The following is a 17,411-nucleotide window of genomic DNA, read 5'->3' as shown; positions in this document are numbered from 1 at the left end:
TAAAATATTTTAAAATAGTTAAGAAAGTGCCTGTGTGCTCTTAAGTCCTAGAGATCCACCAGAGTCCTCCTGGCTGTTCAGAGTTCTCTTCAGCTTGGCAGTCCTCTCTGTGTCCTGTTTCTGAGGCCAGGTCAAGACCTCTGCATCTACAGATCATCTTGTCTACAGAACAGCCTGTGTCTTGTTTTATTTTTCTTGAATAGTAATCATCACAGTGTTTTTAATCTGTGTAGCAAGCCAGGGCTGGCTGGTCTGGAGATGGATGGTGTAGTAAGAGTCCTTTAGTCTACTCTCTTCCATATCTGTTGATGTTGCTTTTCCTACATCAAGAGAAGGCAGCATAGATTAATAAAAAATAAAATCATGACATCAACCAGTCTCTTCTCACTTGGTAAAATTATTATGTTCATTCAGACAGTGTCAGGAATTTAGTGCTTATGTTTGTTTTTTTTAATTCAAACCTTCTAAATTTTAAATAGAGGTGAAGGAAACTTGCACTATGAAGGTGTATAATGAAGTTAGTGCCATCTTGGTACCCTGTGCATGCCTGAAGAATGCTGATTGGTAGGTACAGAGCTTTTAAAACCTAAAGCAGTCTAGTCGTGCACTTCTCACTCATTGTCCTGAATCAGTATTCATGACTTCTTTTCTGCGATGTACTGGGTTTACAAGACTATAGTGATAGCAGGATGCTCAGCAAAGAGAAGAGCATTTTATAGCTGCTTGTTAGGTACTCTCAGGTGCAATTGTCCCCTTATTCAGAAAGGCAGAGAAAGGAAAATGTTTGTTGGATACAAGGAAGGTAGGCTGGGGAGAGGTGGGACAGACATCTGAAAACCAAGTTAAGGCTATGAAGAGATGTTTGTGATGGCTTCTTGCTCTAGTAGAACAGCAGTAATGAGACATGAAGACATTTCATTTCCATTCCTTGCTCATGGATGGATGTTCAGAGGCAGAAGTTTATTGTTTGCTTAGAGGACAGTGAGAAAGGTCTTTGGAGCCCAGCAAACAGGCAAAAGCTTCTAGTGCTGGAGGGAAGTGCAGAAAGAAGGGTCTTCGTGCTGCTGTAAGGAAGCCCTTGAGGAAAAGCTGTGGCTGACCAAGTCATTCTTTCTTTGTACCAAGTTGTTCACCTGATTCTCAGTAACCATCTATAAGCTACAAGTCTTTGTATAGTCAAAAAAGCTGGAAGCTTGATCGTTGGTGAAATCCTCTGAGTTTCTTTCTCCTTCACCCTTTTTATGGCCTCATGTGCCGTCGTCTTCTCAACGCATGAAACTGTTTTTAAAAAGAACAAGAATTTGCAGTCTCCAAAATATTCTCATTTCTGACACAGAAATGGAAAGTGCTTGAAACTGTTTTCTAGAAATAAATGAGCTGTCACTGATCATGATGAAGATGTCTCAAGTGTACTTTTTCTAAGGTACAAAAAAGTAATAAAAATACTTTGTATTTTCAGTGTTAGTCATAGATTCTTTTTGTTCTTTTTCTTCTCCTGTTGTTCTTCTGTTTTGGTTTCAGTGGACCATTTATCAGTTTGCTGAGAATAATCCTTAGGCTTGTTTCCATCTTTCTTTAAGAAGTTATTTCTTTTTAAACCCATATAATTTTTTATTAAATCAGAAAAGGTTTTCTTTCTCTGTGTGTCTTTTTTACTATTTAATATTCCATGCTTCTGCTTTCTCTGTCTCAAACCTTTCCTTATTTCCATCTCATTCTGGCACCACTTTGTTTCCTCCTGTGCGTTTCTATTCTGATATGCTTTTTTTCTTTTTCCCCTATAGATGTTTTTAAGAGATGGGAGTTATTTGCTCTTGAAATGTGTGATGGATTGTTTGAGAGGGTGTTCAGATGACACTCATTTTTAAGTTATCTTAAACAGGAGGGTGGTTTAACAGTCTGGACAGTATAACTTGCTGTCCTGCTCAAAGGGTAATCACAAAATTGTTTTTCCTTGGAATTATACTATGGTTTGCACTGAATGCCAACACATGTAACATGAACTGGGGTTTTGCAAAAAGTATATGGTCGGGTAAGCAGTGCTGAGATGGGGAGTGAGAGTTGGTTATTTTTTTTACTGTGAACTTCTTGGTGTTAGCACAAGGGTTATGTGCCAGAGATGCACATACTTCACCTATGGTTATAAAACCCTGTTTACTTTTTTTGTGCAAACACAAAAGCCAAGTGGGAAGGGATATTTCATAAACTCAATGCTATTGTGTCCTCTGGTCTAAGCCATAAAACAAGAGTAACAGAGACGTTCCCTTTGAACTTGAAATCCCTCTCTAAGCTGCTGATCTAACCTAAGTGAGAGGGGGAGACTATACCAGCCAGAAAATTTCTCTTCTGGGTATTTTTCCCTTCCCGCCCCTTTTCTTTTTTTAAAGTCCTTAAGTGAGTTTGATGCTGCACCTCTGCCCATAAATTTAAAAAAATATTATCGTAATGTAGGTCAGTGAACTGAAACGCCACTGTACACCATGGGGGATTAAAGTCAGAGAGGCAGCCCTCTCCCACTCCTACTAGGTCATATGACAATATAAACAAGAAATGCAAGGAGCCTTCAGCTTTTTCTTGCCCTAATCCTTTGTTTATGCAGCACTTAAACTGACTTTTGGGGTCGTCTCTGTCTGGCATTAAAGCCCTAAAGCTTTTTGAAGTTTCCCTGAAGTTAATAAAATTAGTCTGCCCTCGTTGCTAGGCCCCTTGCTGCTGCTTCAGAGCAGACTGCGTATCCCTTACTGTCTTCGTGGTGTTTGGCTTTGTAAGTTCATAATATTTTATACCAAAAAAAAAAAAGAGAGAGAAAATCAGAAAGCTCTCCCAAAAGGCTGTTCAGCTAATAGGCCAAATGATTGGCGTTGTAGATGTTCTGAGAACTCAAAGGGGATTAACTTAAAATCCCACGATCGGAGGTAAATTGCTGGTAAAGTAATTGGAAGTGTGGCATTTCAGTTGGAGAGAACAACATGCATTTCTCTGCCTTTTTACAAAGCAGGGTTAGACTAAAAAATTAATTTTTTTAAATTTTTCCAACATAATCTTAAAGTTGAGAAAATGAGCTTTCCTTCATAGTAATTCTCTCCAACACTCATTTATTTTCGTGCAGAGACTGATCAAGTTATCTTAGTTCCTGTTACAGCAGGCGTTCTCATGTTATTTAGTCTTTGTCAGGGATAAATTGATGATAGGATAACTGGAGGTGATGGACAACATAAGATGGGGTGTACAGTATTCAGTGCATGAGACTGAGACTTTGGGTCATAGAGGTTTTATTCCAAACAGCCACTCAGGCAAGTCACTGATCACTTATTTTCTCAGCACCACTAAAGCAGTTTTGTTTCTAATGGCCTATAGAGGTGTCCAAGGAATCGTGATGATACCAGCAGAACATATTGACCACTTAAAGGAGGGTTTTTTGTTTTAATGAGTTGACCATTAAAGTGAAAAGAGCAGTGCAGCTGGAGCCCATGGTCTGTTTCCTAAACTGAATGTACAAGAGCAAGATCCTAAAAAGCCCATTTCCTTATAAAAGATAAGGGGTTTTTTTAAATCAAAGGTTTTAAGAGAGTGTGGCATAACTAAATGGTAATAGATTCTGTTGCTGTTCTAATCAGCAATTATAGGTTATCATTACTGTTTTACTCAAAGGTCCGTGATGCCTGTGACACTTGTTCACAGAAATCATTTGAGTTGCTGGGGAGCCTCCTCCTTGCTGGGGAGGCTCTAAACTGAACTGTTCTAGTCTACTATGATTGCTCACCCTGTAATTCCATTTTTAATTAAGTTAAAGATAACTTTGAAGTGCTCTTGGAAAAATAAAAGATCTTTATGTGGCCTTTAAAGTTGGTTTCCTGTGCCATTTTGAGAGATAACTACAAAAATCATAGTTATATGGAAGATCCTCGGTGGAGCATAAGAAACCATCTGTGTTTCAAACACAGCAGAAAGAAGCACATGGCTGGTAGTGGAGAATAGGGATGGAGTTTCGAAATTCTTGTTTTAGGAATAAAAGGTTTATAGGAAGAAGTAATATTTTTATTTCTCTAGCTAATGCAACTGGAAAAAAGGAAGAAGGTTTAGAGAATGTAAGTGCTTCTTCAGGTTGGAATTAACAGCTTCTTTTTATGCTAGTCTTCTGTTTCAGACTGAAAGAAAGGCGAGTGTGCCTGAAAGCTTATCTTCCACCTCTACTGCCACCTATTATCAGGGGCTTTAGTAAAAGACATTATTCAGTTTTAAATTTAAGCCAGAGGTTGCCAAGCAGTGATACTGCCATTAATGGTTCACCAGCTATTTCGAAGCAATAGGAGAGGACAGACATGATAAAAAAAATACAAATGTGGCCTTTTGGGAAAAGATGAGGAGTGGATGTTTGAGCAGGGAATGTTGTTGAGACGTCTGAGTGCTGTTGCCTGCAGGTTTGACTGTGCCCACCTGGGAGCGGCGCTGCCTGTCCTTTTGTCACCTCCACATGAAAGAAGAAAGAGGGGCTCTGGATATTTCTCATCCTGGATGTGATCTGGATAGGGAGAGGTCCTGCCAGTGCTCTGCAATACTGTGCAGCCCTTTCAAGGCTGTTTATAGCTGAGCTAGTAAGCTCTGTTTGAAATAAAACAAAAATTAAATTTCTGATGCTAGGTTTACTACCCTGCTGAGATTGGCATTAAAATAGAGGTGTATATATGTAACAAAATAACAGCAATCATAGGGATTTGAGTCTGTATATGCATTACAGTTTATGGAGGAGGCTTCAGGGAAGGATAGTTGCTTAATAAACCAGCAATACTGTGAGTCACTGTGTAAACTGAATAAAGGGGAACGTTCAAAACTGGTTATAGTTCTTCACTGTTCTAAGTCACTTTGGTCTTTGAACCCCTTAGGTGTAGCTAAAAATGGCTCCTAAGATATGAAGAAGAGTTGCAACTTCTGCCACAGAAAATAATCTTGGAAAGATTTAAGTAATATCCCCATATTTCTTCCGATAAATAAATGTTCTTTCCGTGTCTACAAGGTAGAGTAACTCCAGGCTTTAGGTATACAAGGATATTCACACCTACAGGATTAGGCTCACTTGACTGCACCTTATACTTTGTAATGCCTAAGGGAGGGTTGTTTATCTTGCCTTACCCACCAACATTGCTGCCTCTTGTTCCTGATAGCTTAATTAAGAATTCAACTTGGAATGGTTCTTCCCACTGGGTTACAAACCTTGAAATTAAAATTGGATACAATGGTCATAAGGCTTTTAGTTTAACAAATCAATATGTATGTAAAGGTGAATATTTAAAAGGCTCTATTTAGAAACTGTCATTTCTTTGGAAGTGTAGCTGTTGGAGTGCAGATCTGGAGCTGAGAGAAAGAATGTTCATGCAGGTGATAATGTTCTTAGCTGTAGGATAAGTAATGGAATAAACTTTTTGTGAGCATAGGTACTTAAGTGACTTTCATGGAAAGGTTTCAAAGCAAAAGAAAGATTTTAATTAACTGATCTTTACAGCTTATTTTGTTCTTCCTGTGTTTTGAGAAGAGAGGTAAAAGTAGGAATATGTTACTTTGTACAAGCATCTATGCTTTTATACACAAATTGCCTTAAACTCAACAGTTTAGATGACTTGTCTAGGGTTTTGTTCATTTGGGGGTAAATGGTTTTTAAAGGGTGGTAGAAGTCACCAAACTCAGAGTGTATCACAAATAATTTCTTGTTACTTTAGATTGTAGACTCATTAATCCCTATTTCTTTTGCAGGTGATGGATGACTACAGTGTGATTGGTCGTTCGTTGTTTAAAAAGGAAACAAACATCCAAATTTTTGTGGGTCTGAAAGTGAAACTATCTACAGGAGAAGATGGAATAATAGATGGTGGGTTTGGACAAAGTGGTAAATTTAAAATCCGAATTCCAGGTAGGTGCTTATCAGTTAACAAATACAAATCCATGTTGAGTGTAGATGATCTTTCCATATTGCAAGTCTAAGTGTTACCAGTAGTCTCCTGAAGTTTTGAAATCTGCTCATACCCAGTTGGACCACTGATCTGGTGGTACCTCTTCTAATTGAATGATGGTGACTGTGACTTATATTGTGAGGCTGAATGGCCTGAAGCCACATCTCCTGAGTCAACAAACTCGGGTCTCAGAATGACTTCTCGTTAAGTGGCAGTAACACAGAAATCATGCTGTGCCCAGGAAGGTTTGTGGTAATCTCTCCTCTCTTAATGTATATATGATTTGCACCAGAGCCCTCTGAACAAATAAAGGAAAGCAAACCTGCAATCATTTTTACCTGTAGCTACTTATTAAATATAGTATATTGGATGTGAGTTCCTTAAATTGACTCTGTTCTGCATGTTATTACCTAACTTGCCTCAAGCAAAAACTACTTGATAAATGGCTTTTTGGACATCTTGAGAGGTTTTTTTATTGCTTGTGTCTCCTGGTTTTATGATATGACTGTATTTTTCATCCTTGGTGAATTACAGGAAGGATTTATTCCTCCTTAGGTTAGAGCATGGGAACTGATGGGTGCTAGAGTTTATAAGTGTCATTACTGGGCTTTTTCCTCCTTCTTTTGAGACAGGAGAGTAGTTCTGAGCCTTTTCAAAAGGCAATAATAGGTGCTGCGTTTTACTCAGATTGTGGGATAAGATTTTAACGATACTGGGAGTACTTTTTGTATTTCTGTAGTGTCTTCAGCCTATTTGTCACTAGTTAATTCCCTGCCCTCTTTAGAGAGATGAGTGAGATTACTTCTATTATACAAGTGGAAGAAAAAAGTCCTAATATTCTATGACAGCAAACAATCTCATAGCAATTGATCTACAGAGAAAGGTAAAGTTTCCTGATTCCCTGCTGAAGAGGGACTGTTTTTCCATTTAACTTGGGGCATGATGCAACTGCACTAATTTTGACCCTCTGCAAATTTCCTTTCTTTTTCCTATTACAAGATAAGAATTTCTGACCAGACAAAAAAAATCTGTATTCTATCCTAGCTGTAATTCCAGTTTTGTCACCAAATGCTAGACTTTGCAAATAGGTCTGAGACCATAATTAGTCAGCACAGTGCATATTTAAAGAATAATATTTAAAGTAACCCTAACCAGATACATGTATGGTTTTAGTTTTCTAGCATAAAAATGCTTGTAAGGGTTCACTGAGATAGGTACCTTTAGGTAGGTGGTGAAATTATTTGTAAATGACCTTAATGCTGAAAATTAAGATAATATCTTGCTTAAAAATGTAATGTTCTTCATAGTTTTTCTCTTCTGGCCACAAAAGTTTGATGAAAGAGAAGAACAGGAGGATGGCATTTACATTGCCATTTCCACATTTTGGATGGAGGAAATGGTTCTTCCTGGAACAGGGAGAAGCCTCATAAGTAGTCTTTGCCACTATTGAGGATGTAAGCAGGAACTGTAATTGTGAACCATCAGTTACATTAAGAAAACTGTATATAGACTTAGAGAATGGCATTTAGCTCTGTAGATTGAGTTTGTGGGAAGAAATGATACCTTTCACAGAGGTGTTCATTATCTAATCTTGGTTACACTCTTCAGATGCTTAACAGGAGACCTTGAAACAGAGGGCCTTTTATAGTTTGTTCTTTCAGTGAGAAGAATATGTACCAGAATGTTAGAATTTAATACCTCTCTAAAGTAGGCAGAATAATACAACTTAGTTTGCTTTGCTTTAGTCTGGGTCAAACTTGGGTAGTCTTGTTGTCTGGAAAGAAAAGGCAGTAAATTAAATTAGCTTAAGCTAAGAGTATCAAGCAATGGGAAAGAAACACAGAATTTGGAAGAGCCTAAAACCCCATGTCTTTAAGAGTTGCAGAGATCTGTGTGTAGGGGGAGGGCTATTGCTGTGATGCTGTTTAAGTCAACTGCAGTTCACATTCCTTTGTTAGATCAGTGTTGCTTTTTTAATGTGTCTGCATCCTGTTTGTGGGGTTTTGGTGTTTTTGCTTTATTTTTTAAATTTAACTGCTCAGGCTTTTTTCTCCCTTTCCCCCATTCTTCATCCTTGCTTTCCTTCATACGTTCTCTTACAGATTTTTTTTGTGAAGATCTCTTTTTAATTTTTCTGAAGTTATTTCTCCATGATTCCTTCACAAATGTATCTGGGAGTTGGGAGGGAAGGAAATGCCCAAGTTGAAAACTGCTTTGTACTGCCTCAGCCTGGCAGTCAGTCCTCTCATTTAAAACCAGTCTTAACCTCTGGAATTGAGTTGCTGGTTTGGGTACTTAACCTGATTATAACTGACGCCTGGTTTTAGAAACAAACCTCTGCATAGCAATAAAAATCAAGTAGATATATCAGAGCTTTGTGTCCTGACTACTGAAGGTAATTACAGACCATGGCAGGTTGTAGGGTGTGTCATGATCCCACTGGTGTCAACAGCCTCCAGCACCGTGCCCATTCACGTGAGCAAGTGTTGGGCTCCCCAAGTCTTGTTCCAGACTCACTTGGAAATGACTTGTGTTTGCCTGTAGATCACAGCCTGGGAACGTTGTCTTACGTCGTCTGTGGGCTGAAACTTGGCAGACCACGACTGGGAATGGCAGAACGTGGATCTGTTTCTTATTCTGGCACTGCTTGTGTGCAGCAATAAGTCAGATATTTCTCTCTGCTCGTCTGCTCTGTGAAATGGGGATAATTACTATCCATTCTGGAAAAAAACAAAATAATGTAATCTCTGATTTAGATTTACTCCAGGCTTGGAGCATTAATATTTCCTGAAAAGGCTTAATTATCTTTCTTTAGAGTACAAAAAAACACATCTAGAGTACAGCATGCAATTGGAAGTTCTTTAGTTGCTGAAAGATGTCAGTAGTTTGGAAGAAATTCAGGGAAGAGCAGCAAGAATGCTGGAGAGACTGAAGGGATTGATTTATGAGGGAAAGAAGATGAAAAGAAATGCTTGAAGCTTGGCTAAATGTTGTCTAAGTGGGAGATATGATTATCTGCAAGTATTTGAAGAACATAACAGAGAAGAATCCCTTAGGGTGGTCCAAGGAGGTGGAAGCAAAGCTAATAGCATGAAATAAAGCAAAGTGTAGCTTGAGTATTGAGAGATGTTATTTAGCAGAGATTTCTTGCTCTGCCAAATCATCTTTGCACAGGAAGATGATGTATTCCATGTTGAGAACAGTCGTGTGCAGTTTGCCTGGATGTTTGCTAAGTGCTCGTGTCAGGTTAAAACAGGCAGGCAGCAGTGTGGTGAGTGGAAGAACCATGTACTTTCATCTCAGTTCTAGTTCTGTGTCCAAGCATGCTTTTATTGCTTGAAGGTCAAGATATAACCTACTTTCTAGAATGTTTACAGCAGCATCTAGTTTTGTGGGTTTTCTTTAAGTATTTACTGGCAGACCTGCTATTCTGTAGGACTTGGTTGTGAAGTTGTTCGTGCTTTAACTGAGGACAGAGTTTCAAGGCCTGTTAATTGACAGGATGATGCTTCTTTTCTAGACTTGTTGTTGATCAAATGCATAAAAAGGAGGACATAATCTCTAAGTCACAAGAGTTTTACCTAATTTAACAAGCCGCTTAAAAAACAAACAGGATTTGAAAGGCAATTTAAAATACACTGCTTTTAAAGTTGTGCTGGTGTGTGTGTGGATGAGGGAGGGAGCTACTGATGGAGTGCTCTTGGCCGAGGCGGGTGATACGTGGCAGCTGCTTTAGTTGTAAATGGAACACTGCATAAGGTAAGCGAGTGAAAAGTATTGTTCAAGAACAAGTTTGGAGAGGCAGGAACTGTATGTTTAAGTGTCTTATTCTAAAGAAGATAAAAGCTAACAGTGACAGGATTTGGAAAATGCTTGTTTCAACATACCTTGCACCAAGGAATGTCATGCCAGTTGATAAGAAACTCAGAGGAAAGTTCAGTGAATCATTTGAATAACTTAGTGCTCATTGTAGATTTTGTGTAACTGTCTCTCACCCAAGAATTGACCCTGTAAAACTCTGCTTGGTTTGTAAAATCATGATCTGTTGAGGTGCGTCATGACATCTTTTGAAAGATTGACTCTAGATGTGCCCATTTCATTGGTTTGGGCACATTGCATTTGTCTTGTGCTTGATTATTGTAAAATGTGGCAACTTTTTAAATCTGATTGGAGCATATGTGATATGTCAGGCACAGTTCACTTTCCTGTGTCTTTACTGTCTAGTGAAGTGTTCATCCTTTCTGAGGCACTGCAGTGTGTTTGACTGCAATTCTCCTCTTTTTGACTAAAAATTGTTATACATGACTAGAGTTAAAAGCTACCTTATTTCTTAATGCGAAAGAAGCAGTGCATATCTAACACTCGTAAGAGCTGAACACATTTCTCAATTGAGGAAATTTAAATATAATAAAGGACATACTTTTCATAAGAAGAGATACAAATGAGAATATTGGAAGACAAACTTTTTGGCTTTGCTGTTCTTTTTACCCATACAGGATAACAGTAGTTTTAAGTTTCTTAGAACAGGCAAAGATGAACTTGTTTGTGACCTTTGTGTCTTTTGTTGCCTGTAGCTTTTTGCCTTGCATTTATGTGTGTTTCTTGTATATGAGAGGACCAGTGTCTCACTCTTTCCCCTGCTTGTCATGGTAGAGTGATTGAATGTGCCTTAAAAACCTGTTCTGAAGTAATAGCACGGATGTGCTCCCTAACTCAGGACACAGTGTGCTGTATAAGATGACATAAAGTGGTAAGAATTAAGCAATCAAGCCTTATTCTTGAGAATCCTTCATATTCTTAAGTGTGAAATTAAGGCTGGAAATGCTGAATGTGTGGGTTTTTTCTTGGGGTATTGTGGAAGTGGCGCATCCTTGGTGTTTTTATGTTTTGCCACTTTTCATTGGATGAGATCCCACACTGGCTTGCAAATTAGTTAATGACATAGTGGGAAAGCCTTGATGTAAGAGATGTATGTGAACAGCACTGCTCAGCATAATTTCAGTTCCAGGTAAAAACTGAGAATTTAAAAGTAGGATTCAAATTTTTTTAAGTATTTTTCAGCACTTCACTTAAGCAAGCAGGTCAACTAGAGGTTAAATAGCATGAGGGAGATGAAAGTTATGCAAAGATAGAAAAATGCAACAGTAAAATAATTTGTGTATCACATTGACTTCTCTAACTTTCCCCTTAAGAACTATCTTAATTGATTTTTTTTTTTATATTTGATTTTTTTGTTATTATTCAAGACATATCTCACTTTGTTCAGGTAGGTCTCAACACACCAACGTAGCTGGCATTTGTGGAATATTACTTTAGGGGTTTGAGGGGTTTTTTTAACAACTGTAGGAGACAAGCTTTAAATGGTTGACTGTAGATAAATGTCATATTCCCAACTTTGTAATTTGGAGGACACTCCTTACTGACATCAGCAGGAATGGGGCAGTCTAAACCTTTTCATTGCACTGAGAATAATTAAACATCCTGTCACTAAGCAGCATATTTTTTGTGGGAGATCTTGACATTTGGAATTCTTTGCTTGTGTTGCATTAGAATAGGATAATCTTCTCTTAGGCCAAATGAAATTTAGGCACATTTAATGTCCTTGTTTTCCCAGCCTGGCTCCTGTTTTAATAAAGGAAAGTAAAAAATTGTTGGCTGCAAGGGTCTGGTGGGTTGCCATCCCTGTCAGTATCAGGTGAGGCTGAGCAGGATTTCAGTCAAGAGGAAAAACAAAAGCCCAAGGGCGAAGAAATCTGTGTAGCTGTGTTTTATTTAAAAGCTGGAGATTAGCTCTGCTTGTTCTTTCACAGTCTCTTTCCCCCAGCCCTCTAAAACAAACAAAACCTAAAATCCTTGAGGGGCACTTCAAGCACAAATCTCCTTCTCTCCTTTTTGTGAAAGTTGGCTGGTGTTGTATGGACAGAGGCTGGAAGAGGATTGTTGCCAGGGAGGCATCACTTCCTTTTATGATCCCCTCTTGAGCAGATTAAACGGTAGTGATGTGGAAGTCCTGGTGACCACATAGGAACTAGGAATTTGTACTGCATTTACACAAAAAGGTTGGCCTGAAAGAATCAATCCCTACCTTTTAAGTGGTGGCATCCTGTAAGCCCATATTGACCTTTGGAGCTGAATATCCAGATTTATTGACCTTAGAGTGTTCTTGTGGAATCAAAGTCAAGATTTGTGCATATTCCTTCTGAATGAAAACAGAAGTCAAGGAAGTGTTAACTTATTAACTGGCTGTCTGCCTCATTCACGGGTCCTGACTGTAATGACAGAATTGCAGGATGAAGTCTGTAAACTTGGAGCTCTGGAGGGGTGATGTGTTCATTGCAAGATCGGTTTCAGAGGCAGATGGTCATTGCACACTACAGCAGATGCTGTGCTCAGGAGAGGCTAAGACTGTTCTTTGGAGCTGAAGTTTCCACTGGAGTGTCTGTCCAACAGATTGTTCTTCTGGGATCAAGCAGATGTGGATTAGGGAATTATCAGGTATCAGGTGATGTAGCAACATTTGAGTGCTTCTATGGGAAAAAAAAAGTCCAACTCCTGTGTAAGCCCTTGTGTTGGGTACAGTGTAGGCTACCACAGTGATCTTCTGGGTGATTGAAAAGAGTTAAATGGAGCCTTTTATTTTACTCCTGCACACCCTTTTTATTCTTGTGCAAGAGGAGCTTCATGAAAGTGTCATTAATGCAATGGAAGGACCATTGGTGGTTCTACACCATATAATGTAGTCAGTGTTTCATTCCTACTCATCACATTACACCAATGACCATCACACACCCTTTGAAGGCAGGGCTACGAGTGGCCTTCAGGAAGAAGTCCTGTTGCTCTCTAACCAGTCCTTTGATGGTGGTGAAGAACAATGTGTACTGACCTCTTTTTGCTACCCTGAGTAGCAAAGCACCTTACACTTGCACAAGTGTGAGCTGAGCCTCAAAGCAAACTGAGCTTTCACTCTGGGCTTTGCTGGCTATTGTGTTCCTGTTTAGTTTGTTATTTCTGTTCTACTCTGTAGAGCATGTTTTTCTGAACTTTTTGTTTGCGTGTGGAAAGCAGTAAGGATGTAGGTGCTGCCTCAATCTATAAAGAAAATTACTTTGAAAAGACAGGAGTATTATGGTGGTGAAGTTAAGCATTTAAAACTTTAGAATATAGAATATCTTAATAGAATATAGAATATCTTAAGGATCTTTCCATTGTAAGATGTGTTCTGATACCAGTTCCAGTTAAGTGATTGCATATTCCCCACACTGGCACACACAAAAAACTTTGATGGCTTTGGGTAATGCTTTGTAATTGACCTGTTGTCCTGTACTGAGTTCTTTTTTCTCCTCACTGCATAATTAATTCTTTTTTTTTTGTTTTTTTGCACTTCACTGGAGTCCTGCTGTAAATATGAAATCAATTATTTGTGCTATTTATGGAAAAAAAATCCTATTAAGAAAATAAAAAGAATTCCAGCAGATGGGTTTTGTTTGACCATAGGGTATCCTTACTTCTACAGAATCTTTCCACTTGGGAAAAAATACAACAAAACAAACAACCCACAACCTGTTAATCACTTATATACATTCTCTTTTCTTAATATTAGCTTCCAGTCTATATCAAGCATCCTTCCACTTTAAGTTTCTGCTAATGCTCTTACCTCTCTTCCATTTACTTCTGTTCTTTATTCCAGTTTGCTACTGCTGCTGTCCCCCCTGCCCGTCTTTCTGGATCTCTGAAGTTGTGTGCCAGCTTTTTTTGCCCTTAAATATTTCTACCCACATTTTCAGGCTGCTGTAGGGGTGTGCAAGGTAGAGGGGATTTTTCTGACCTGTGGATGTTCTAGCGTTGTTGTATTGTGAGCTCTGGAAAGAGGAAGGGCTGAAGGGAAAATCCAGTCTAGCTCTATGCCTGAAATTGCCCTCTGCAGATGTAGGCTGTTGGGAATTAGGCTGCCAAAATAGTCTGCTCCAAGTGCATTCTAATTAAGTTTCCTTTTTTGTCTCCAAGAACAGCAATTGCTCTACCGGTTATCCTAAAGTTAAATTTCAAATCCCTGTTGCAAAATAGAAAGATGCTATAATAGAATTTGTTTATCTTAATTTGAGGATAAAATGTGGATCTGATAGTGTGGGGAGAGCTGGGGGATGACTGTGGGTTTTTACAAGTATTTTGAAACTGAACAGTTGTTGTTTCAGTTGGCAGTGACATTGGTAGTCAGCTGTCCAAAGTACTCATGATAGTAAGCCCCCAAAGAATGATTTTCCTTTCATTAAAAAAAAAAAGTAAGTTTGTAAAGATTGTTTCTTTCCTTAGATAAACTCAGGTCATATATATATAAGATTCTTCTAAGCCACAAGAGCTAGATACATAAATTAAACAAACTGAGATTTGCACTCGGTTGCGTGTGTTTAGGATCTGGGATTTCGAAAGAGGTGCACTTATCTAGAGATTTGTGGTAAAACTGAGAGCTGGAAGTGCTGCTGTGTATAATAACCTTGCTTCTGTGTAGAGTCTCTTGTGGTCATAAGTCTTTCCAGTTAATCCAGGCTTTGTTATTTTGGGGGGATGTAGTTATTGTGGAAAGTTGCATTCCCTGGGAGAAAAGAAGCATCTTGCATATTTTAGGGCTGTTACTTTGCTGAATTTTGAATAATTACAACAGCAGCTGTAAGCTCTTGGACCCTATTGCACAGTCCAGCTCACTGGCAGGACATGTCTGCAGTGGATGTGGCCAAGAGGCTGCTGTGCTCTGTGCTCATATTTGCCACCACGTCACCACTAACTTGCTTGGTGACCATTTCCAAATTATCTAATACCTCCTGGCTCCGTGCTCCCGTTATGTAAACTGCCCTGTCAGGCTATCATGAGGCAAGACTCACATGCTTAGGAAATCCTTTGTTCAATGGGATTCCTTTACTGAAGGTTACCTTTTGTAAGGAAAAAGGGAAAAACAAACAAAAAATCACAAGTTGGTGGGTGGCAAAACTAAATATTCAAAATGAGGAAATGGACAAGTTTATTTCCTCTGTTAAAGTAATCCTACCGTTTTGCATACCTGATGGTTGTAAAGTTCCATAAACTCACAATTGCAGAGTAGAACTATATTCAAGTTTCAAAATTTCTGCTGCATTGTCATTTTATAAGTGGAGGTGCATTGCTACAACCACTACAACCCAAATATCCTGTTCCTTAGAGAGCAAGTTCTGCATTTAATTTTGATGTCACTGGGTTTGTGCTCCTGAAATTGCAAACAATTTGGGTTAGAAGAACATGGCATGGAACAACACCATCACCCTTACTTCCATGAAATACTATAGAAATTTAGTGTACCACACATCCTGCACACAAGGATGCATGTGCTACCTTTTGTTTGGGTTTTTTGTTGTTCTTTTTAGGTGTTTCATTTTGCACATTCAATACACTCTTGCAGTAATTTCAAGTGTGAAAACATTTCTCTCTTGAGAAAGAATATAGCTAACAGTGGTTTTTATTATGTGCTATGGAGTTTGGCTGAGCAACTGTAGAGCATCAAAAAGATAGTAATTCAGTACTACCTTGTATCTCCTAGAACAAATGGGAATATCTTTTTATTTTTTTAATTTAATTCTACTATATTTGCCGCTGCAGGTTTGGGATGCTTCAGCGTGTCCCTTGAAAAAAGTACTAAAGGGACAAAGTACAGTTTGTTCTGAAGAGTAACAAAATATAGATAATCATAAAAATTTCTGTTGTTTTACTGCTACTCAGTTGAGAATTGTCCTTCTGAGAAGAAAAGGTCATTTTTCTTGCTAAGGACTTGGTTGATGTCAGTACAGCCAAATGTGCGGGGTTCAGAGGATCCTTGTGGATTCAGGTGTGGGACTGAACTGCCCAAACATGGTACGTTTTGATCTGATTGTTAAATTCTCCAAAAAAACATGCAGGGGACTTACCTGATTTATAATTGCTTCTTTTTTAGGTGTTTAAGGTGGAATTTTACTTTGAAGGGTTACTTTTTTTGGTGAGAGATGACTGAAATACTCTGTGCACAGGTGGAGCAAGGATTTTGGGGTGACCTGTTCAGGACGAACTCGCTCTGTCCTACTTGTAGTGGGCAGCTTTCTGTAAGAGTCCTCTTGTTCATGTAGAGCAAGGAGGTGGAAACCATGTAGTCTAGATCATGTTCCCAGGTCAGTAGTTTATTTATGCAATACCAAAGAAGAAATTATTTTCTCATCTTTATTTCTGCTTTCTCGTGCATGAAACGGGATGCTACTGGTTTTGGATGTTACAGTTCTCACTCATGGTTTTGCAGTATTTGGGTGGAAAATACTTAGGTTTTAAGCCTTTAATATAACTTCCATCTTATTAAGTCTCCACAATGGTTGCTCACACATTCAGATTGCCCTCTTGCAATGAAATTTCTCTCCCGTTCTGTAAACTGTTTGTGCTCATTTACTTGATTTTGATCGTTCATCCCCTGGGCCTTTCACCTTCCCTTTCCACCAGTGTTTGTTCTGATAGCTTTTTGAAGTCTGAGTAAAAACATACACCATGGGGGCTTCCTGGAGGCATAGAGCTTTGTGGTTTGCAAATTCTAGGCTATTTGAAGTATTGACTCTCAACAGTGGCCAGTGCTTAGTGGATGAGAACTGTCGTGTGACAAGGATGTTAACCTTGAGAGGCTGATCCATGTTTTGAGTTTGGGGACAAAAAAAATAGTTGTTCTTGATAGTGGGCATTGATTTCAAGGAAGTTTGTGTAAAGCAGCCTTTGGTTTGTGTTTTCACAAAGGGATTTGAGTGTTTAATAAAGAATAGGAAATAACTGGAGCTTCAATAGACCTGTTTTGATAGGGGGGGCTCTGCTGTAACATGATTTTGTATAACGTTATACATAAGCAACAAAAGCATTTCCTGCCTGTAGGTACAGTATTACTACATTTAAAAAAAAAAAGAGTTGCAGAAAATATTTTTAAAAGTACTTAGTACCTAGAATAAAAGTTATAAGTAAAGTAGAGAATACCATCATCCTGCTTAGAAAAGTCTTTCCTGTAATACCTGAGGTTGTAACTTCAGTCACAGGAATAGCATATTGCATGCTTTTGTGCTACATGTTTCATAATAGTATTTTTGTTAAACCTCTGAGCCCTCAATTCCCCCCGTCTCATCAATTATTATAGATTAGGAAATGAAGGCAATTTGATAATTTGGAGAACCTGTTCTTTCCTGTTGCAACTTATGAATTACCCAGTTTAATTTTTCTTATGTTTTACCCCATCTCTCTCTATTCTCCCCTCCCCACTCAATTCCCTCTCTTTATTTAGCCATTTGCCTTTTCTTACTCCTGCAACCCCTTCTTCTGCCAACTGTCCTTGCCCATGCAACTCTGAGCAGCCTTAGATGCTTTTTAGATTTTTTTATTAGGTAAATATATTAACTACATAAACCTCACCTGAGAAAATGGACCTGTGCCATCCCTTCGATTACT

General features: G+C 38.6%; 1 protein-coding gene across 1 annotated transcript in view; it reads left to right on the top strand.

Annotated features, from left to right (window-relative positions):
• EEFSEC (eukaryotic elongation factor, selenocysteine-tRNA specific) overlaps positions 1 to 17,411 on the top strand; it is a 122,700-nt gene that overhangs the window by 72,823 nt on the left and 32,466 nt on the right. The window contains exon 6 of the mRNA XM_027729172.2: positions 5,749 to 5,905. Coding sequence (XP_027584973.1) covers positions 5,749 to 5,905 — 157 coding nt within the window. The remainder of the gene's footprint in view (positions 1 to 5,748; positions 5,906 to 17,411) is intronic.

This window comes from Pipra filicauda, unplaced genomic scaffold, assembly GCF_003945595.2.
Source record: "Pipra filicauda isolate LSUMZ 115617 unplaced genomic scaffold, ASM394559v2 scaffold165_size2600900_pilon, whole genome shotgun sequence".
NCBI classification, from domain to species: Eukaryota; Metazoa; Chordata; class Aves; order Passeriformes; family Pipridae; genus Pipra; species Pipra filicauda.
The sequence above is the reverse complement of the archived record's forward strand: the minus strand, read 5'-3'. Positions and strand labels throughout refer to the sequence as shown.